The following is a 23,457-nucleotide window of genomic DNA, read 5'->3' on the forward strand; positions in this document are numbered from 1 at the left end:
GAGAGAAGCATTGGAACACTCTCCCACACACAGCACAAGCCAGGAGAGTCAAGTAAATAAGATTAAAGAACTACTTAATTACCTACTAAAGCTTTTTCAAAGAAGCCAAATCCAACTTTCTTTTTTCCAATGCTATAAATCTACTAGATATCTTATGCAAGTTTAAAGAACTCTGACAATTAAGGGTAGAATTAGACAAGCTTGGACAGAGATAAAGTACCAGCCAATCAGCTTCTATCTGCCATGTTACAGGCGGTTTGAAAAAGGACAGTTAGAAGCTGATTGGTTGATACTTTATCCCTGCTTTCTCATTCCAAGCTTTGATAACTCTCCCCCATAGTGTTCTGTTAATAGGGTGCAGTTCTTGTCTTTTGAATATCTACAAACATAGGGGCAGATGCAGCGTTGAGTGTAAACATGAACGCATCTATAGTAACAGCCAAAGAGGAGGAAGTGGGTAGTGACAGGGCATTCAGTGAGATGGCAGATAAGCAGACCTGGGCATTAGTGTAATTACCCCTATATGGAGGCATCATTTTTTGCCTAGTATAGGTCAGGTGCAAGTGCAGGTTGGTATCGATATACCGGTGCCAGTCATCCTGGCGGTCAGAATCCCAACCGCGGGATGCCGGGCGCCGGAATGCTGGTAGTGGGGCTAGCGCAAAAGAGCCCCTGAAGGCACGCTTTGCGCGCCACGCTATTTATTCTTCGTAGATACCTCAACAGGGGGAATAGGTGTTGGTATCTCGGCGTTCGGGATCCCAGCGCCTGTATGCTGAGTGCCAGGATCCCGACAGCCGGGATATGGAATGCATCCCACAAGCACACACGGATATAAACTACTAGTATATCAGGCACAAACACGCACTTTTGCTCCTCGAGTAGTGTACAACTTCTCATGAGAAACTATACTAAATTATTTTCACAATTTACTTTCAACTCTGCATCAGGCCCAACATGTCTAGTGCTGCACAGTGGGATGGTGCCCTGGGGGGGGGGGGGTATTGCTGCACAGTGGGATGGTGCCTGGGGGGGGGGTGAGGGGGGGTGTATTGCTGCACAGTGGGATGGTGCCCTGGGGGGGGGGGGGGGGGGGGGGGTATTGCTGCACAGTGGGATGGTGCCCGGGAGGGGGGGTGTATTGCCGCACAGTAGGATGGCGCCCGGGGGGGGGGGGGGGGAGGTATTGCTGCACAGTGGGATGGCACCCGGGGGGGTGGAGGAGTGTATTGCTCTCACTGATCCGGCCGGGCTTCATTGTGTAAAGTCTGGCAATGTTTTACTATTCACTCCCATAATACACTGCCGGCAATATGAATTACACAGGCACTGGTGAATTCGATTTTTTAAAAACACAGTAGTTTAGTAAATTACCGTGTTATTTCTCAAAAGTTGCATTCTCACACTGCCGAATTCAGCAGAGATTGATTTTGGCTGAAATCGGCAGAAATGAGAATGTTCGTAAATATACCCCTTTGTCTCAATCACTATATCTTTCTCTCCCTGCCTCTGTGTCCCTGTCTCTCTTCCTGTCTATCTCTCCATCTCTCTCTCTGTCTCTCTGCCCGTCTGTCTTTCCCTGTCTCTCTCTCTCTCTTCCTCCGTCTCTCTCTCGAGTCCCAGTGGCTGTACCAAGTATCCAAAAAGTCATCTGTTGGGAGGCCGTCATTCAGTATACCGATGCCGGAATTCCAATCGCAGTAATGCCGACAAGGGTGCAGAGAGTACCCAAACCTCCCTCCCGTACCCCTAACCCTCCCACTCTGCAGCCTAACCCTAACTCCCCCTTACCCACAGCCTAAACCCATCCCCCCCTTTCCCACAGCCTAAACCTAACCCGCCCCCCTTAGTGCCTAACCCCCCTCTCTGTAGCCTAACCCTAAGACCCCCCTCCTCCCCCCTGAGTGTGCCTAACCATAACCCAACCCCCCCCCCCCCCGCGTGCTGTGGCAGGACCTGGCTCCAGGCATGTTCCAATAGAGTGTCCGTGCAGGGCGCCAGCCTTCAAGGGCGGCGCATGCTAGTGCCGCCATATTGGAGCCTGCCTGGAGCCAGGTCCTGCAGTAGTGGCTGTGTGTGCCAATGAGGGGGAGTGCTGTGGGCGGGACAAAGCTAAACTACTCTGCACGCTGTGCGGCACTGGCGTCACACAGCGCGCACAGATTAGCTTTGCTTTAGTCCGCCTCCACAGCACTCCCCCTCGTCGGCACACACAGCCACTGATAGGACTTAGCCAGGAGATGGGCCGCAGGATGGACACTGCTGCAGACTCAGTGCAGCTGTCCCGCGAGTGTATCTGGCACTCTGGGGGCGAGTGTATCTGGCACTATATCATCCTATATATGACACTCCCCCACTCATCCCCTTATTTAAATGAGATAGTCTAAATCTCCCATAGCCAAAATCACTTGCACACTTAGTCAAAATCTCTGGTAAAGTTAGTCAAAATCTCCTACTGCCAGTTCAAGGGAAATCTCTCAGTCAAAATCTCTCATAGTCAAAATCTCTCCGTGTGTATGCACCTTTATAGACAGGGAAAAACAGACACCCAACTGACTTTTTAAACATTTGAATTCCCCCTATTGAGCGTCACATTTGGCCATACATGACTGGCATACATGACTTGGGCATACATGACTGGCATACTTGGGGCCTGTGAATGCAGATAGAGAGTACTGCACACAGCAGACAACAGGCCATCTATGGTCATCTTATGAATGCTTTTACCGTCATGCCTGTTCAGATATGGATTACCAGGGGTATTGACGTGCTTTTTGTGCCATAGATGCTGCAAAATTAGGCAAACTGACAGAGTGGCTGCAGCGTCACAGTGTTTGTGACCAGCATTATGTAGAGAGCAGGTTGTATATAGATCAAAACTGCATATTTAAAATGTAAGGTTTAATTAACACCCTTTGGTTCATTTACTAGTGTGTAGCAGAGTAAACATGTTCATTTTACTATGGATACTAACAGGCTCTCTTATCGAGCCATATTTACACACCTTCCTGTTTAGGAGTTATCAGCATTATTTCCTTTTACAGTACTTGTTTCAAATCTATTTCAAAATGATAAGAACACAGTTTTATTCTCTCTTTGGGGCCGATGTATCATTAATCGCCATACCTTATTGTATAAATACCACCTGTTATTACATGTCCCCTGATCATTACCTTGCAGAGTTCTAAAGAGGTAAATGTTTTCCCTGGCTCTGATGCTCCAATGACTGAGGTAATGGCCCATTACTGCATGTGTGTACTCACTGTCTGTTCTCAGGGGCAGTAACAGTATCAGGGAACACAAAGCGGCAGTCAACAGTTAAAGGTGGATATTGCAAAGCCTCTAAATTAGCCATACTGATTCTAAATACGAAAATGACTTTTTTATGTATCACAAATCTATTGTGTTTTATTATTGTAAACTCATTGTTTAGATTGTCTCCAGTGCGCTGCCACTCACTAAGCAACTGCGTGGCAGCCACTGGAGACAAGCTGATCGGTCTGCCATCCCAATGCACTAGGTCACTGACTGCTATGTTTGATTCTGTTATTCAGTTGTATAGAAATGTCACTGTGCAATTTCCCACCAATGTAGTTTGAACTTATTGTATGGTTTGTGTGTGTTAATGTAATTTCCCTGTAGAGCAATACAGGCACTTTATAAATAAAGTATAATAATAGACTGTGGCATATACAGTATGTGTGCGTACAGTATTACTTCCTATGTGTACATAAAAATCATGAGCTGTGTTTTATAGCCTCTGTTTTTATGCCCCACTTGGGCCCAGATTTATCATGCTTTGGAGAGTGATAAATTACCAAACAATCAGCTCCTAACGGTCATTTTTCATACACAGCCTGTAACCTGACAGTTAGGAGCGGATTGGTTGGTACTTTATCACTGTGTTATTTATCACTCTCCAAAGCTTGATAAATCTGGGCATTGATGTTTAATCCTTAATCTAAATCTACAACCAATCTGTACAAGGACAGATACTGTGGTATCAATGGGGGTCATTCCGACCCAATCGCTCGCTGCAGTTTATCGCAGCACAGCGATCGGGTTGGAACTGCGCCCCAGCCATCGTTGCCTAGCAATCGCCTCTGAGGTAGATTTACCAAAAGCTTGTACAACAGACAAATAGAGAAGTTGCTCATATAAACCATTCAGGTTCTGTCTATCATTTTCTAGAATGCAATAGAGAAATGAGATCTACAATCTGATTGGTTGCTATGAGCAAAAGCACCACTTTTTATTTTTAGAAACTTTAGTAAATCTACCCCCATGTCTTATACACAGAATTTGACGGCAGATAAGAACCACTTGGCCCATCTAGTCTGCCCCTATTTAACCATATTGTTACCTTAAACCTTATCTGATCCTTATTTCTTTGTAAGTATATCTTTAGGTCTACTGTCTACTTTTGCTCTACTGTCTTAGCCTCTACCAAATGTGATGGGAGGCTATTCCACTTGTCCACTACCCTTTCTGCAAAGTAATTTTTCCTCAAATTTCCTCTAAGGCCACCTCCCTCCAGATTCAGTGCATGTCCTCATATTCTAGCATTTTTCTTCCTCTGAAGAATGGGGGTCATTCCGAGTTGTTCGCTTGCAAGCTGCTTTTAGCAGATTTACTCACGCTAAGCCGCCGCCTACTGGGAGTGAATCTTAGCTTCTTAAAATTGCGAACGACGTATTCGCAATATTGCGATTACACCTCTCTTAGCAGTTTCTGAGTAGCTCCAGACTTACTCGGCATCTGCGATCAGTTCAGTGCTTGTCGTTCCTGGTTTGACGTCACAAACACACCCAGCGTTCGCCCAGACACTCCTCCGTTTCTCCAGCCACTCCCGCGTTTTTCCCAGAAACGGTAGCGTTTTTTCGCACACACCCATAAAACGGCCAGTTTCCGCCCAGTAACACCCACTTCCTGTCAATCACACTACGATCACCAGAACGATGAAAAAGCCGTGAGTAAAATTCCTAACTGCATAGCAAATTTACTTGGCGCAGTCGCACTGCGGACATTGCGCATGCGCACTAAGCGGAAAATCGCTGCAATGCGAAAAAAAAAATACAGAGCGAACAACTCGGAATGACCCCCAATGTCTCCTGCCTGTACCTTGTTAAAACTTTTGATATATTTGAAAGTTTCTATCATGTCCCCCTTTGCCCTTCTCTGCTCCAAGCTATACATGTTAAGATCTTTTAGTATTTCAGTTGCCCTTCTTTGTACAGTCTCTATTGTATTAATATCCTTCTGAAGATATGGGGGGTCATTCCGACCTTCGCACGCAGCGGTTCTTTGCTGCGGTGCGAACAGGTCGGAAATGCACATGCGCGGCGGATGCATTGCGCAAGCGCATCGTAGCCGGCCAACGCCGCCGCCAGCAACAAATGTGATCGCAACGGTGATCGCAAAAAGATGGACAGACGGGAGGCGCTCCGGGGGGGGGGGGGGGGGGGGGGGGGAGGGGGATACTCACCATTTTCCAGGCGTGGTGAGTCCAACGCAGGCATGTCCAGGCGTTTGGAGGGCGGATGTCTGATGTCAGGACTGGGACCTTCGTCGCTGGATCCGTCTTGTTTTGCAAGAAACTTTTTTAGCATAGCAGGGCTGCACAAGCATTCGCAGCCCTACTATGCTAAAATACACTCTCCCATAGGTGGGGATTAGTTGATCGCACCAGTAGCAAAAAGTCGGAATGAGGGCCATGGTCTCTAGAACTGAACACAGTATTCTAGATGAGGCCGTACCAATGACCTATACAGTGGCATTGTTACTTTTTTCTTTCTGCTACAGATTCCTCTGCCTGTACAACCAAACATCTGACTTGCCTTCCACATTGCTTTGGCATTAAAATTTAATTGGTACGTTCTTAACCATTCCGCTAGTCTAACTAGATCACCAGTCATTTGTTTTACCCCTCCTGGTGTGCCTACCCTGTTGCATACTTTTATGTCATCTGCAGAAAATGATTATTTTTCCTTAAATACCATATGCAATGGTACCAATAAAGATCTTAAATAGAACTGGTCCAAGTAGCGATCCCTGGAGTACTCCACTAGTAACCTTTCCCTCCTGTGAATGCACTCCATTTACTACAACTCTGTTTTTTTTATCCCGCAACAATCCAATCCCATGCTTTCAAGTTTATTTAACAGTCTGCTATGTGGGACAGTGTAGATAAGTTACTGTATATATACGGCCTCATTTATTACTTCTGTCACCTAGTCAAAAAAGTCAGTAAGATTTCTTTGACATGATCACCCCCAGTAAATCCATGCTGTTTGGGATCCTGTAAATTGCTGGATTTGAGATAATCTACAAGTCTTTCTTCTAAGAGTGTTTCAATCAATTTCCCTACTACTGATGTAAGTCTCACTGGTCGATCGTTGCTTGCCTCTTCCTGGCTTCCACTTTTGTGCAGTGGGACTACATTTGCTCTTTTCTAGTTCTCTGGAATTACTCTTGTAGCTAGCGACTGATTGAATATTTTTTTTTTCTCCTGCACTCTTTTCAAGTTACTCCATTTTCCTAAAAATCACTTACACATTTCCCACCCATACAAAATCAGAGTTCCTAAACTCTAACACCTGTTTTTGTATAAGATGAGTCAGTCTCTGTCTTTATTCTGAACCATACAGCTCGATGATTACTGGTTACCAGGTTTTCACCCCCAATATACCTTGCTAATCTGGTTAGGCTTGATTCCAGGTCCACGGACAAGTAGTGGAACTTTAATATCAAACTCGTAGAGCTGCCGTTTGTCTATTGGCATGGAAAACTGACCTGGCAGACAAATAGCACAGAAATGGTTTTATTATTTCACATAAAATACATTTTTACTGTACAATAAGACTTATTACTATATACTGGTGGCATTCTCTGACTGTAGTGCTTCACAATTAGGAACAAAACAAAAATAAAACTGGCCATGACATTAGGCAAAGCAGTAAGAGGGCCATTTTTGCAAACTTACAATCACTAAATATGCATTTTGCTTACAGGTCTTCTATTCATTGTTGATTCAGATATGACCAATGCGGCTTGTTCATTGTGCCAGTCTTCAGGATGTGGTCATCCCAGGTGACATGTACTGCCTGCCCCAGCCTAACTTACCCATATACTGTGAGAAACAATGCCTGAGTAAGGCTTGCGCTGGCAACAGTCTAGAAAAGACTGAGAGCGGTATCCTATTAGGTGCAGTGATTTACTACATGGTAATAATGGGCTTTTTATCCCAATAACACTATCGGGAAATCTAACTGCAGCCTGTCTTACCGTGCGGTAAATCACCTATTATTGGCCGATAACACATGGGATCCATAATAACATCGCTGACCCATGTGTGTCCATCTGATAATGGGTCTCCTGGGGGTCGTTATTGGGGATTATGATTATTATGATTATGATTTGCATGCCTCCGCCATGGGGATCCTATAACTCACTGCAGCTAATAGGATACTGCCCTGAGTCTTTACTGAAAAATTAAAGTATCATTTTGGCATTATAGCCAAAAATGTTCACTTTCTCCTCATAGGTTTGTGTGTTAAAGGTCAAATTAAATATTAGTCAAAGTTTAACATAACAAGCAGTCTGTAAAATTACTTAAAAAAAAATGTATATGACTGCATCATATGCTTAATTAAAATTCTTTTTGTAGCACAAGAGGAGACTTAGATATGGGAAGTGAAGTCGCTGAGCCTGGTGCAGTTGCACAGTGATAACAGAATGGCTCAGCAATGGAAATAGGTGATCATTATTGTATGACAAGATAAGGGTCTATAGGTCCTCGCCTCCTCTTTCAACCTGATCCTGTTTACAGGTTCTCCATCTCTTTTAATTTATACTATGGTGCCGCTATACCAGAGAAATACATGACTTATTATCCTCCTTAATAATCAAACATTACAGCAAACCCACCGACATCACAAGTTTAGATGTTTACCTGTGTGGTATCCATTGTCAGATGTGAAGAAGATAAAAGTGTTATCCAGTTCGCCTCGAGCCTGGAGCTCCTTCAGAAGTTTCTCCACCAAGTCATCAACTGAGAGCAGCGTACGCCACCTGTGGCAAGAACCAAACATTCATAGCACCATCTCATTTGCTCACCACACAATTATGTACCGCATGTTCAGAAAGGGCAGAAACTCATTCAGATTATTTGTTGCTAGACAGAGACAGTAAAGTCATATTGTAGAACCATAATGATGAAACTTTATATTGACACTTCTAGGTTATCACAGACTAAAGTGTTAAGGGCTAATTCCACTGCAGAAAAGCAACTCCATGTCAAATCTTTTAAGAAAAGGATACAGTACAAGTCATAGGTCATAGCCTGTAGGTTGCTCTTTCCATGTAGAGCATTGAGGGGTCTATTCATGAAGCAGTGTGGAGAAGTGAGCCAGTGGAGAAGTTCCCCATGGCAACCAATCAGTGTTGAGGTAAAATTAATGAAATGCATTCTATAAAATTATACGTAGCAGCTGATTGGTTGCTGTGGGCATCTTTTCTACACTTTTCATTGCTTCATGAATAGACCCCTGAGTTTTATGCTGCAACTGAATCACTCTACTACACACAGAGCTGTCAAAGAGCTTCATGCAAGCTTTAAGAAATGAATACATTGTAAATAATTACAGTAATACTGATGAGTATTACACTCATTTACAATTGCAAGCAAAAGCTGTAAGTTAAAAACTTTATAAAAGCACACTGTACCAGGCAAATTGCCAACTTCCAATTACCAACAGGGAAATAGCATATAAAACATTCTTACAAATGGATTCTGAAGAAGACCACACAAGTAATATTCCACTTCAGATCTCCTACGTAAGAAGTTTCCCTAAACAACACCACTAAATTGGTCATTATATTAATACCAACACGTCACTTCCAAAACTGACAACTTATACCCCTTTCAGACCGCCACCTATGAACACCGGTTATTGGCTCATGAGTGCGCATAACCCGTGTTCATGTACAGTCTGAAAGGTGCAAGGATTGAAATACCAGGTCGAGTGTATTTCATCCCTGGTCATGAGCAGGGTTGAACACGTGTTCAACCCGACTCACTGTGCGGTGTGAACGGGAGACGGGTCGATGCGACCCATTTCCCGTTCACTCACTGTGTACGGGCAGTGCTTAGAGATCATGTGATCTCCAAGCACTGCCCCTGCCGCATTACTTCTGACATCACCAACATGCCGGGTTGCAGTCATTGGTAGCGGGGCGCCTGGGGCGGGTCGCACACTGGGAGCTACCGGGTGTGACCCGCCTCAGGGCTATTACTGCAGAGCTGGTGTCATTAGTACATTCATACTGTGCAGGAATGATGTGTATGGATGACAGAAAATATAATCTTTACCTGTGGCTTCAGCCTGACCTCATCCAGGCAACCATTGAGTGGTGCCAATATTTTGCAACACAAACATTTACTTTTTTATCAAATAGGTTTTGTATTTATAAAAAATGATTATTGTACAATAGTGCTGAGGCTCGGTAAAATATTTGTGTGTAATGTGCCATAAGCCCCACTTAGGCTTGGGACATACTGGTGTACCCCCTGCTAAATCGATCCTGAACAGACAGGAACCCTACCTCTTGCGAAATGCATCATCTAGGAACTGGATGGAGGAGTTTGCCATAGGAGTCTTTGCTTGTCTAATTAACCAGTGTTTGTCCTAAAAAAAAAAAAAAAAAAAAGATAAAACGCACAAACAAAATGAAACCACTGTTTAAGCTATTTTTGGTACTCCCATTACAAAATGCACAGGACAAATATTAAAGTATTGCAAAAATGACTATGGGTGGCGCCAGATGGTTTCCTATCTCAGGAGCCCAAGGAGAAATAGGGGTTACCCAACTGAACCCCAAAGAGTTCAACTAAGACAGTAAAAGTATCTACAGCATGGAGAATGGTGTAATATAAAACTCATAAAAAGGTCAGAGATACTTCCGCCACGACCAAACAGTCCCTTAATCAGCGTGAAGGAGAGCTAATCAGTATTCTGGGACTGCGCAAAGGTCCTTCATGTAACTTCATATTGGGAATGGTCAACACCCTTTTACTCACTGTAAGAAATGTGAGCTGCAAATAGGAAAGACTAAAGGCATATGTACAAATTAATAATGAAAATATTTTTATTCAAATTTACCAATGACATTTTCATACAGCATACTGTCACAGATTAACTTATCACTAGTGCAGACAATAATATAATTGGTTAAAAAAATAATTTTAAAAAGACAATTTTAGAAAACTGTCTAACAAGGTAAAATAAAGACTTAAAAGTGATGAACCTAATAAGCTAAGAAGTGTGTGTGAGAAGTGGAGTATGCGTTATAGGCCAGAGTAAGCCAATGGTGTATAAATGAAAACTGTATATAAGTGCGAGTGATAGAAGAAATAACGAATGGGAAAACATCATGTTAATACAGTACAGATTTATGAGGAGGGGAAGGAACATAGGATTTGGGATGCGCATTTATCAAAGAAAATAGCATAACACACGCATCCCACTCATGTTCCTTCCCCTCATAAATATATACTGTAATAACGTGTTTTTCCACACTCATTTCTTATATCATTGGCACTTATATACATCTTTCATTTATGCATCATTATTCGCACTAACCTATAGCCTTGAGAAAAGTCATATCCACTGAAACGTCATTAAATGGGTGTTATGTCATACTGAATTGTTTGGAGTATCGGTCCTTTTTTTGCTGTTAATTGGGGAACAAGTTTATATATAATTTGCTCATAAGAATAATAACACAGGAAGCGATATTTCCTGTAAACAATAAATGATGGCCATAAATGCACTGTTCTTATGGGACAGAATAAACATGTCTTTAACTGAACTAGAAATTCTGATGCCACAGCTGCTGTCACTAGAGAATGTGCAAGTGGCTGTGGGATTTAGAACAGCTTGTCTGAAATAACAGTGCAGATCAAACAGATCAGACCTGGCTTAGGTAAGGTGAAAGGAAGATACAGGTTGAGTCTCCCTTATCCGAAATGATCCAAAATCCTACATTGTTTTAGCTTGACTGAGACAGTGACACCTTTGCTTCCCGATGGTTCAATGAGCACTAACTTTCATGCACAAAATTATAAATACTGTATAAAATTGCCTTCAAGCTATGTGTATAAGGTTTAAATGAAACATAAATGCATTTAGTGTTTAGACATGTGTCCTACCCCCATAATATCTCATTATGGTATGCATATCTAAAGCCAGGTACACACTATACAATTATCTGGCAGATAATCTGCCAGATCTGGCTGGTTGGAATGAAAATTTGGTTATGGATGAGCACAAATGACAATCGACAATTTGCTCCCAAACACTGGAAAACAGACAAAAACTGTCGGTCATCCAAGTTGGTTAAATTATTGTTTAACTAATTTGTATGAACAACAGGTTTTGTTCGTTTTCCAGTGTTTAGGAGCACATGGTCGATTGTCATTTGTGCTCATCCATTACCAAATTTTCATCCCAACCAGCCAGATCTGGCAGATTATCTGCCAGGTGATTGTATAGTGTGTACCTAGCTTTACAATATACTTTCGGTCCCAAGTATTATTGATCTGGAGCCTGTACATTTATAAGTGAGATAGACACATTTATAAGGGTTAATAAATATTACAGAGCCTCGTGACTACGTTCCTAATTTTATAAACATCCCAAGTAACTTACCTTGCCGTGAACATTGAAATTGTTGGTTCTTGGAGCGCTAATGTTCACAAAAGCGTTTGCATATTGAGGAGCAGCCGTCCATGGGGAGTGTGGTGCCGGAGTGGCGATCATCATAAAGAAAGGCTCATAATTTGATTTGTAATTCAGGAAGTCCAAGGAAATGTTGGCCTGTTAAATATGATAAAAATAGATAATGCAATAATATCACGTTCTAAATATCCAAAGAGGTAAGATTGCTGATGGCTTTATTGCACGGTGTCTAAAGCTACATTTGCAGTATATATTTCATACAATCTTTTAGCATGCCATATATATTTTGGGATGCAAGCAGAATGTCGACGTTGTTGAAATGCAGACATGGACCAATAATGATCTCTGCAGAATGTCAACATATTCACCATTCGAATACGTCTCTTGGCGCTAATACCATATTTCATTAAATGATAAATATCCTAAGTGATCTAATCTTAATTAGCAATCAGCTGCAGGATGTAATATTATGCCTGTGTGCGCATAACAAAGTAATCTCCTGTTGCTACAGGAGATTGCATCCAAAATTAGAAAATTCACTCTGCGCTAGTTTTATAGTTAATCAGACTTATGAGATCAGTGAAAACACATGCAGTTATAAAATTGTTTTTTAAATTCTTTATTTTGTATGGTCAGGTAAGGTAGAAACAGTACAAATAGGAGTAGTAAACGGGCAAACAGAGCCCAAAAGCATTACAATGACGACCATAGTAATTTTAAAGAGTAACATAGAGCAAAAACCAGAATGAAATCAGTATCGAATGAATATAGTGGGGGGGGGGTGGGGGTGGGGGGGGGGGGGAAGAATGGTGGGGAGGGGAGGAGGGAAACCACGATACAATCTTACAACAACAAGTATATATCGCATTATGGTATGTAGGGTACGAGGGGGGGGGGGGGGGAGAAGCATAGGAGCGTAAAGAGGTCAGGCAAAGGATGGAGAGTGAGAGCTAGTAGAAGGGGTGGACATCAGTCGTCGCCCACGGGCCCGCAGGAAAACTTAACAATGCAAAGAAGGAAGAGACGATCTACTTTCTGCAAGGAGCCAAGGAGCCCAAACCTGGTCAAAAGTATATCCTCGGTCATGGAGGTAGTAGGTGATCTTCTCCATTGCTGCAATATGCCAGACTTTGGCTTTGAGGGCAGCGAGAGGAGGGGGAGAGGGTTTTTTCCAATAAAGAGCTATCAGCGATTTTGCCGCTATTAAGATGTGTGTCGCTAGTTTTTTTTAAAATTTATCAAGGGCTGGGGGGGGGATAACAAAGTAAAAAGACTCAAGGGTCTTTCAGCAGAGGGGTCTCGAGGAGGGAGTTCAAGAGAGCATGAACTAAGTCCCAAAAGGGGGTTATTATCGGACAGGTCCACCATATGTGGAGCATAGTACCTTTACAGCCACAACCTCTCCAGCAATTAGGAGAAGTAGATGGGTAGATCTTATTGAGTCTGTCAGGAGTGTAATACCAGCGATAATAAACCTTGTATGAGGTCTCTTTAATATTGGTTGCAATTGAGCTCCTCGCAATCCCCAGTCTCATGTCGTCCCAGTCCTCGGCTGTTGGGGGAGGTCCAAGAACTCGTTCCCAGGCAGTTTCATGGGGTCTGGAAGGGGGAAGGGTGGCGTCTAATAGGAGGGCATAGAGCTGGGAGATTAATCCTTTGGAAAGGGGGGAGTTTTTACATAACGTTTCAAAGGGGGTAAGGGGACGAAGTACCGTGAGCGGGGAGCATAAAAAGTGGCGAATTTGTAGGAATTCAAAAGGGTTAAAAGTTTGTGAGGGGTTCTTCTGCTGGAGATCAGACAGGGATAGCCATTGGCCCCGATTGGCAAAATCAGCTGGGAATTTAAACCCCAGTTGAGTCCATGTACGGAATCTCGTAACCGAGGATCCCGGAGGAAATAGAGGGTTCTGCCAAATAGGGGTCAGGGGGGAGGGGAGGGTAGTAAAATTCAGCTTTACAGGACAACCGTCCCAGATTTTAAGATTAAATTTGATGGTAGGAAGTAATTTGGATGTAAGGGGTCGGGATGTGGAAGGTAGGCCCCATATGGGGGTCAGATCCGGGAGGGAGATGAAAGCCGATTCAATATCAAGCCAGGAAACTGATCCAGGGGGAGCATAGGAGGCTATAATATGGGAGAGATGAGAGGCGAGATAGTAGAGTTTAATTTCAGGAAGACCCCTGCCACCGGCAGAGACTGGTCTTTTCAAGGTGTTTGCAGCAATACGCGGGGGCCTGTGGTTCCAAATAAAACGGATAAGGGCTTTCTGAATATTGCGAAGGAAGGAGGCAGGGACGGCCACAGGGAGAGTCTGAAAGAGATAAAGCCATTTGGGGACTATATTAATTTTGACGGCGATAATCCTGCCCAGCCATGAAATAATAAGACGAGAGGTCAGACTGCATCTTGGAAAACAGAGGTAGGAAGTTTTCACGGAAGAGAGAGTCATAATGGGAAGTGAGATATATCCCCAGATATTTGATCCTTTTGGTTTGCCATTTGAAGGTAAAATTTGTCCTGAGGGAGTCGGCTTCTCGGGGGGGGGGAGGGGGGGGGGTTGAAACATGGAGCAGCATGGCCTCCGACTTAGAGTAATTAATCTTATGGCCCGACACCACACCATAAGATCGGAGGACCGAGAATAAGTTCGGGAGGGATATTGCAGGTTGCGTCAGGGAGAGGAGAATGTCATCTGCGAAAAGAGAGATTTTGGAGTCGGTATGGCCCACTTGAACGCCATGTATATCAGGATGGGATCTAATTTGGGAGGCAAGCGGTTCAATTATAAGGGCAAAAATCAACGGAGATAGGGGACTTCCTTGTCGTGTGCCGTTAGAGATATGGACCGGGCAGATGGGACGCCATTAATCAATACTGTCGCGGAGGGGGTCGAGTATAGTGCCAGGAGGCCAGTGAGGAAGTCACCAGACAAGCCATAGGCTGCGGAGGCAGATTTGAGGAAACTCCAGGAGATCCTATCAAAAGCTTTTTCAGCAACTAAAGAGAGGACAATAGTAGGGGATCCCCTGGAGTTTGAGATATGAATAAGATCGACAGCACGTCTGGTATTGTCCCTCGCTTGGCGACCCGGAATAAACCCCACTTGGTCATAGTGGATCAGGGATGTGAGATACGGGTTCAAACGGTTTGCCTGAATTTTAGCAAATATCTTCAGATCTAGGTTCAGGAGGGAAATAGGACGGTAGCTAGCACAGTGAAGTGGATCTTTACCTTCCTTAGGGATCACCACAATTCTGGCTTCTAGCATCTCAGAGGGAAAAGGGTCACCATGGAGTACCTGATTAAAAAGGGACTAGAGGTGGGGGACGAGGAGGGTAGAGAACTTTTTGTAGTACAAGGCTGTAAAGCCATCTGGACCAGGAGATTTGCCCGATTTTTGAATCATTATAGTCTGAGCAATTTCCTCCGCAGAGATCTCAGCGTTCAGATGTTCCAAAGCGTTGTGGGATATTGTGGGGAGCTTAGCTTCGGAAAGGAAGCCAGAGATCAAGTCGGCGTGGGTCGGAGAGGAGGAGGGGAGGGAAGGAGAGGGTAGGTTATACAGGTCAGTATAGTAGGCTTGAAAAGCCGCTCTAATGGCAACAGGGTCATGAGTCAAATGGTTGTGGGGGTCTCTAATCGATATGATATTGTTTCGTGCCCTAGTAGATCGCAGTCGTGAAGCCAGGATCCTGTCTGCCTTGTCCCCCTTCTCATAGAACGTTTGGCGTAGCCATTTAAGACGTGTAGCCACTTGCCTAGAAAGAAGGAGGTCAAGTTCCGCCTTGACTGTACGAAGTTCAGATAAAATAGTCGGGTCAGGTGACGCTTTATGCTGGGATTCTAGGTCATGGAGTTTAAAGGAAAGCGCGTTAATCTGGGTGAGGGATTGTTTTTTATTCTTGGAAGCCATGCTGATCAGATGCCCCCGCAAAACCGCCTTATGGGCCAACCAAAGAGTAGATCTAGAAACATCTGGGGAGTCGTTGAGGGCAAAATAATCGGAGAGCTGGTCGCGAAGATGGGACAGGGCTTCAGGGTTGTGAAGTAGAGAATCGTTAAGGCGCCAAGTCATTGGACGAGGGCGAGAGAGTAAGTCTGAAATATCACAGGAGATAGGAGCATGATCAGACCAAATAAGTGGGTGGATATAGGCAGATTGAAGATGCAGAGCAAATTCATAACTGAGCAGGATCATATCGATGCGGGAGTATGAATTGTGGGGTGAAGAATAAAACGTATAGTCCCGAGCAGACGGATCCTTCATCCTCCAGGAATCGTAGAGGAGTTGGGACTTCATGAGACGGAGGAGAGACCTAGAGTTGAGGGAGTCCGAGGAGGGGGCTGAGGGTACAGAGGCCGAGCGGTCCAGTGTGGAATTTAGAACAGAGTTAAAATCCCCCGCGAGAATGAGTTCTCCTTGTCGAAATCGGGATATGAGAGTGTCTAGTTTGGAGAAAAATTGGTCTTGACGTTGATTTGGGGCATATATGTTAACCAACGTACATAGCTTATTATTTAGTTTCCCCACCAATATAAGAAAGCGGCCCTCTTTATCAGTATGAGACTCAATAAGTTCAAAAGTGAGGTGACGAGCAATCATAATTGCGACCCCTCGTTTTTTGGCACCATGGTCGCACGCATGGAAGGAGTCAGCGTATAACTTACATCGTAGTTCAGGATGGGAGTTATGCAAGAAATGAGTCTCCTGGAGGAAAACCAGGTCACCTTTGTGGAGCTTAAGAGAGGCAAAAAGTTTCCCTCTTTTTTGGGGGCTATTGAGCCCTTTTACATTAAAAGAAAGAACCCGCAGACCCATGGGCATTCAACCAAGGGACAGGCAGAGTAGAAAAAGTGGTGGACCGTAGAGATGGCGTGGAGGAATGGAAAGATGCATGGAGGAAACAGAAAACAAGAGATATCGTGGCGGGAAGGAGGGAGAAGGTGGAGAAAGAAGGAGATTGGAAGGGAGGGAGGGACAGGTGGTCATCCGGCACTCGAGGCCAGGACCATTGGCGCCGACAAAAGGAAGGGATACTAGATGTCTGGGGAACATCTAGGTCAGCTAAAGGGCAGAAAGCCCCGAGGGGGCGCGGCAAGGCATCTGAGTGGTGCATCTCAATGGGAATAATGGGAGGGAACATACATACAAACAAACAAACAAACAAACAAACAATCAATCCCCTCTTGGGGAACCTGAGGGATAAGCAAGAAGTAGAGGCAAGACTGAAGAGCAAGTGGGGCGTGGCTTGGATCGGCATGGAGTAGCTGTGTGCAGCCTTAGCTCTCCACTAAAATCCTGCAAACCCATCCTTTTTACCCCAACCTGTGGATCCTGTTCCCTGCCAGCTGGCCCCTGAATGTGTGCTGCCTTTGCTGCTGCCCTTGCTGATCCGGTGAGCGGCGCGGGTGTGCTGTTGAGGACCTTCCAGCGTGGTCTCCGGCTCCCTACCCCTCCGCCGGCCGCCGTCGGAGCTCCGGGAGCGGCGCGTGTCCGCGCACCCGGCGGTGTCTGAGCGCTGGTCCTCCGGCTGGGGGATTACAGAGAGGAGGGCCCTGTCATCTGCTGGGTCCAGTGGAGGTGCATGCCTGGGGCCCCACTGCGGTGACGCTGGAGACCGAGTACGGGCGAAAAAGCCCGCGAAAAGCCGCCATTTTCAGTCCTGCTGCTCCTTCTCCCCCTGAGGTGCTGTGCGATGCGATGACTGTGGTTGCCATCCAGTTTCCCTCTTGGGCTTAATACCTGTCCACAGTGCCCTTTTTTGGATGGACTATATACATTTCACTGGAGCCGGCTGCCCTACATTAGCTGCCTGTTATCCTGTGGGGACAGCTTGGGTGCCCCTGACTCAGCTTTCACTCTGCTGCAATTTCTACAACATACACCTGCTTCCTGATTATCTGCAGTGTGCCCACACACTTGCTCCGTTTATTGGGGTGCCATCTCTGCCCTGACTCTTGTGCAGAACCTGCTGTAATACTCCTCCGGATCTGTATTCCCGTTCAGGGATACCATGGTGAGGGGAGGACAGAGTGCAGCTAACGCTGCTGCGAAACTGGAGAAATTTGCCAGACCACAGCAGGCATCCACTTCGACAAAGCGGGGTGAGGCCGGCCCGCCCTCGCCGACGGCCGAGGGGGACACCTCTGACCATGATGAACAGGTGCATTCTACCCAGCAAATATTGCAGGCAATTTCTGCGTCCGAGCAGAGGGTCACGGACCGGATTGGGCAAGTACAAATGGATGTTTCTCTGCTAAGGCAGGATATGCAGAAGATCCGAGAGCGAGTGGGTGAAACTGAACATCGGATATCGGCTTTGGAGGATGCTGCTCCACCCTTGCAGTTGAAGGTGGCGGACCTGTCTACCCAAGTGACATCTATGCAGGCTAAAATGTCAGATATAGAAGGGAGATTGCGGCGCAACAACGTCCGGTTTGTCGGGCTCCCCGAGAAAGCGGAGGGCACCTCTCCGGAGTCATTTCTTGAAGGGTGGCTTATTGATCTATTTGGCAAGGAGGCATTTACCTCTCAATTTGCGGTGGAGAGGGCGCACAGGCTTCCACCTAGGCCGCCGCCGCCGGGGGCCCCGGCTAGAACATTTATTGCACGCTTCCTGCATTTCAAGGACCGTGATGCGGTGCTCCGTCTGGCCCGAACAAAAGGCCCTATTCAACAAGATGGACATAATATTTCCGTATTTCCTGATTTTGCCCTGGAGGTGCAAAAGAGCCGATCCCAATTTATTCACGTCAAGCGTCAGCTCAGAGACCGCAATATACAATATGCTATGCTGTTTCCAGCCAAGTTGCGGGTGGTGCTTAACAACACCACTCATTTTTTTACATCTCCTCAAGATGCTGGTGCATGGCTGGAACGTCAACCACGTTCTCCTTGATGATGTGTTGTTGCTCAGATGTTGATTTCATTCTTCTTGCACCGCTGTTTCTATTTATCTGATGCATATTCCTGTGAATATAAATGCACTGTGGGGATATATGCGATGTGGGGCGAATAGAAATGGGGCAAAATTATGGTATTGCTTGCTATGCATCGTTATGATATGGCGGTAACGGTCAGCCCCACATTGTTTTACTACTGTTTGATGCTTTATAATGGGGCATGTGCCTAGCTATGTTGTTTTTTCTTTTTTTTTTTTTTTCAGGGTTGGGGTACTACTTCCTTCTACAAGTTGTGGAGAGCTCTTGCCGAAAATAGTGTAGGGGCTTTTCCTAAGGTTCTTTGGTTAGGCCCTTATCCCTTAGTTTGGTTACTTAATGGGAGTTATGGGATCCAGGTATGCCTTAAGTTTGCGAGGTGATACAGGGTGGGTGCGGGGGGGGTTAGTTTGTTTTTTTCTAAGCCATCACTTTTTAGTTCTGTGCGTACTGTGCAATGACACGCTATATCCGTACGATACTGCTCTGTGCTCTTTTGTCTCCTGGGGCGTAGGGGGACTGGTTGCTCTTGTCCCTGTTTATTGTTTGCTCAGCCTTGCTCTGCTGCGATGCCAGGTTTTGATGTATGTCTCTTTAATCTATCCTGTTGCACCTTCCTTCTATAACTTCCATGTCTGCTGTTTCTGAGGGGCTTCGTCTGCTCAGCTGGAATGTTCGGGGATTGAATGAGAAAATTAAAAGATCGTTGGTCCTGACTCAGGTTAAAAAATACCAGGCGGACATAATTTGTCTTTCTGAAACACATTTGCATGGAGGTAGGGTGTTGGCACTTAAAAAACCATGGGTTAGTCACGTGTATCATTCCACTTTCTCTAGCAGTGCCAGAGGCGTTTCTGTAATGATTAGAAAGTCCGTACAATTTCACCTGGATGACTGTGAAACTGACCAATATGGCAGATACGTCTTCCTACGAGCCCATATCAACTGCAGATTGTTCCATGTATTAGCAGTATATGTCCCCCCGCCATATAATAATGAGGTTCTCCGTCATGCTGCCCGATTCCTGGCCCGGTCCCCTGCTACCCCTGTAATATGCCTAGGGGATTTCAACAATGTTATGGATGGTGGTATGGACAGGTGGAGGGAGTCTGTTGCGTCCTCCCCTCCCCTAGCGTCCCCTACCCCGTTCGCAAGACTGGTGGGGGAGCTGGGGCTGGAGGATGTATGGAGATGTCGTAATCCCACAGCTACTCACTTCTCCTGTCAGTCCGCTACCCATCATGCTTTTTCCCGTATTGATCTGGTTTTGGTTTCTCCTGATCTGTCCCCGGACGTGCTGGCGGTGGATTATCTCCCTAGGGGTATATCGGATCACTCTCCTGTTTTAGTTACAGTTAATATTGGTTGGGAGCGGGGTGCAAAAATGTGGAAGCTTAACCCCTTTTGGTTGACTTTGCTGGGGGAGGGTGCAGAACTGATTGCCGCATGGGAAGGGTTCCAGGAAGACAATTTACTATTCAGTGATCTGCCGCTAAAACATGATGCTTTTAAAGCGTTTTTGCGAGGCTCCTTTATAAAGCGGATCTCTGAAGTTAAAGCGTTTAGTAAGAGGGAAGAGGTGCGGTTGGAATCTTTGTGCCGGCAGTTGGAGTCTCAATACCTTATTACCCATCTGCGATCTGATGAGCTGTTGTGGAAGAGCGCGCAGAGCGAGTGGTCGGATTGTTTATTTGAGAAATCCAGGCGTAGACTCCTTTTTGCAGGACATGAGCAGTATTTTCGGGCGGAGATGAATGGCAGCTACTTGGCTTTTTTGGCCCGGTCCGATTCCCCTAGAACTGTAATTCAGTGTGTGAAGAACTCTGCTGGCCAATTGTGTTACTCTGGATCAATGGTGGCGGAGACGTTCCGTAGTTATTACTCCTCGCTCTATGCCTCCCGAGCCAGTTACTCTGACGATCAGCTTCGGGATTTTTTGGCCCAGTTGACCTTGCCATGCTTGTCCCGGGAGGACTCGGAGGCTTTGGATGCACCTATCACGTTGGAAGAAGTGGAGGCTGCGATCCTGTCTCTCCCGGCGTCTAAGGCACCGGGATCCGATGGGCTTCCGGGGGAAGTCTATAAAAAATACAGTATGTTTTTTGCCCCCTATCTCCTACAATTATTTGACTTACTCTTAGAGGGTAAGGCTCTCCCGCGCTCTATGGCCGAGGCCAATATAATTGTCCTGTTGAAACCAGGGAAGGACCCCCTGCTCCCCGAGTCTTATCGACCCATTTCCCTCCTCAATACTGATGTCAAGATACTGGCAAAAATCTTGGCATCTCGATTGAATTTGGTAATTGCAATAATAATTCACCCGGACCAGACTGGCTTTATGCCAGGTAAGTCCACGGCCCAAAATTTGCGTAGACTGTTCTGTCATCTCCAGAGGGGTGATGTGGTGGGGTCGGACGCGGTGGTGGTGTCCCTTGATGCGGCCAAAGCGTTCGACTCCGTAGAATGGAGGTACCTGTGGGGGGTGCTGGAGAAATTTGCTTTTGGCCCTCGATTTATTAGCTTTATCCAGTTGTTGTATTCCTTGCCTGTGGCTCGGGTGACGGCTAATGGTTTCACGTCTGAGCTTTTTGCGTTGGAGAGGGGCACTCGACAGGGTTGCCCCCTATCTCCTGCACGGTTTGCAATCGCCGTGGAGCCGTTGGCCGGCCTGCTGCGCAGTAATGGTAGGGTCAGGGGCGTTGAGATTGGGGGTCATGTGGATGTGGTAGCGCTATACGCGGATGACATGCTTCTTTTTTTGCAAGACTCTGATGACTCCCTACAAGCAGTGTTACAGGTAGTGGAAAATTTTGGTATCTTTTCCGGTCTACTAATTAACTGGGACAAATCCCACATTTTCCCCATCTCTGGCCTTCTCCCGGAAAATACACAGGGGGCGTATCCTTTGCAATGGACATTGCGGTTCAAGTATTTAGGCATCTGGATTACTCCTATGGCGCGTAGCTATGTGGCCCAAAATATTGACCCCATTCTAGCGACATTTAAAGAGAAGGCTCATAGCTGGAAAAAACTACCGTTGTCTGTCCTGGGTCGGGTTAATCTATTTAAAATGGTGATGCAGCCAAAATTCCTTTATGCTCTACACAATTCTCCGGTATACCTCCCCAAGAAGATCTTTACTGTTATAGAGGGCGTTCTGTCCTCATTTATATGGGGTGGCAGGCCAGCGAGAGTCTCTATCAGGACATTATGCAGATCTCAGATGTCCGGCGGGGCAAGTCTCCCTGATCTCAGACTATACTATGTAGCGGCTCAGCTGTCTCATCTGAGTGAATGGATCGGGGATTCTCTAGGTACTACGGTGAGGGGGTTTCTGGCTGAGCGGGCGGAGTGCTCTCCTACTTTCTCTCTTTCTCCTCTTCAGCTTCTCCTCTCTGGTCTCTCAGCGCCTGGCTTGCCTCCCCTGTTGCGTCAAGCCTTGCTCATCTGGCGCTATGCACACACTTTATATGATTGGGAGGGACATGATGCCGGTACTCCATTGTGGTTCAATAGTGCATACCCTGAGCTATATGAGATGTCGCTAGATAATATATGGATTGCTAGGGGTGTCGTGGCGCTGGGTCAGCTGTACCACGATGGAGTGCTGAAGTCATTTCAGCAACTGAAGATCGAATTTGATGTACCTAATACTGCTCTGTTCCGGTATTTTCGGCTTAGACATGCTGTACAAACTCAATTCCCTCATGGCCCACCACTGATTGTTGACTCACCTGTTAGGACGATGCTTACTTCTCTGAGTCAGAGGGGGAGGGTGTCTTCCATATATGCTGCTTTAAATAATAGAAGCTACCCCGATCTATTAAATAATCTCCGTATTAAATGGGAGACTGATTTGGGGCGCTTGTCCCATGAGCAGTGGCTCCAGATTATGAGCTCCCTTAGATACACTACGCCGTGTATAAGATATAAGCAGGTTTTTTTCTATATTTTACACAGGGCCTATCGTACTCCAGTTACTATGCAGAGGGCTGGTCTTAGGGAAGATTCTAACTGCCCCAGGTGTCGGGCAGCCGATGCCGGATTTTGGCACTTACTGTGGGATTGCCCTGAGATTTCCCTTTTTTGGCGTAAAGTGTGGAGTGATGTGATCATGACAGCACCGTCCCTCCCTACATTAGATCCTGGTATATGCTTGTTTGGGTTAAATCTTGAGGAAACACACTCTGTCTTACTGTATAAATATGTCCTGTGTCTCACTACGCTGGCAAAAGTTGTTATTGCTAGGGTCTGGTTCTCGGCAGATGTGCCTAGGGTGGAGCACTGGAGGGCGTTGGTGAACGAGGTAATTCGTCATGAGAGGCATATGTATAAAATACGGGGTTCCACCTCTCGATTTACGGAGATGTGGGATCGCTGGAGTAGCACATGGCTGGGCGGGCAGGTATTGAGCACTTGAGCGACATTCGTAATAATATTGATATTCTATGTCGGGTACACATATGCGAAAAGAATTAACACGCACACCGAACTGTGATCTGAAAATAACTGTTTATTGATGGCAATTGTTATAGTTTATTTCAATGTTGTTGTTTTGTCTTGTTGTGTCAATGTGTTACAAAACTCAATAAAAAATTACTTGATTCAAAAAAAGACTGAAGAGCAAGTGGAGCAAGAACAGGGGGAAAGCAGGGAGGGAGTGAGAAAGCATGGTAACACATTACAATAAATGCTGTCAACATAGTTATTTGAGCAAATTTAAAGGTTATCAAGGTTAAAACATAAGAGTTCTAAACACAACTTCAAACGGCTCCCTGA

At 45.6% G+C, this 23,457-nt stretch overlaps 1 protein-coding gene across 1 annotated transcript in view; it reads right to left on the reverse strand.

Annotated features, from left to right (window-relative positions):
• The window catches only part of GNS (glucosamine (N-acetyl)-6-sulfatase), a 103,133-nt gene that overhangs the window by 21,389 nt on the left and 58,287 nt on the right, over positions 1 to 23,457 (reverse strand). The window contains exons 6-9 of the mRNA XM_063927547.1: positions 11,709 to 11,876; positions 9,604 to 9,686; positions 7,952 to 8,070; positions 6,689 to 6,792 (exon numbers count right to left, since the gene is read on the reverse strand). Of these exons, the coding sequence (XP_063783617.1) occupies positions 6,689 to 6,792; positions 7,952 to 8,070; positions 9,604 to 9,686; positions 11,709 to 11,876 (474 nt within the window). The remainder of the gene's footprint in view (positions 1 to 6,688; positions 6,793 to 7,951; positions 8,071 to 9,603; positions 9,687 to 11,708; positions 11,877 to 23,457) is intronic.

Source organism: Pseudophryne corroboree, chromosome 6, assembly GCF_028390025.1.
Source record: "Pseudophryne corroboree isolate aPseCor3 chromosome 6, aPseCor3.hap2, whole genome shotgun sequence".
Lineage (NCBI taxonomy): Eukaryota > Metazoa > Chordata > Amphibia > Anura > Myobatrachidae > Pseudophryne > Pseudophryne corroboree.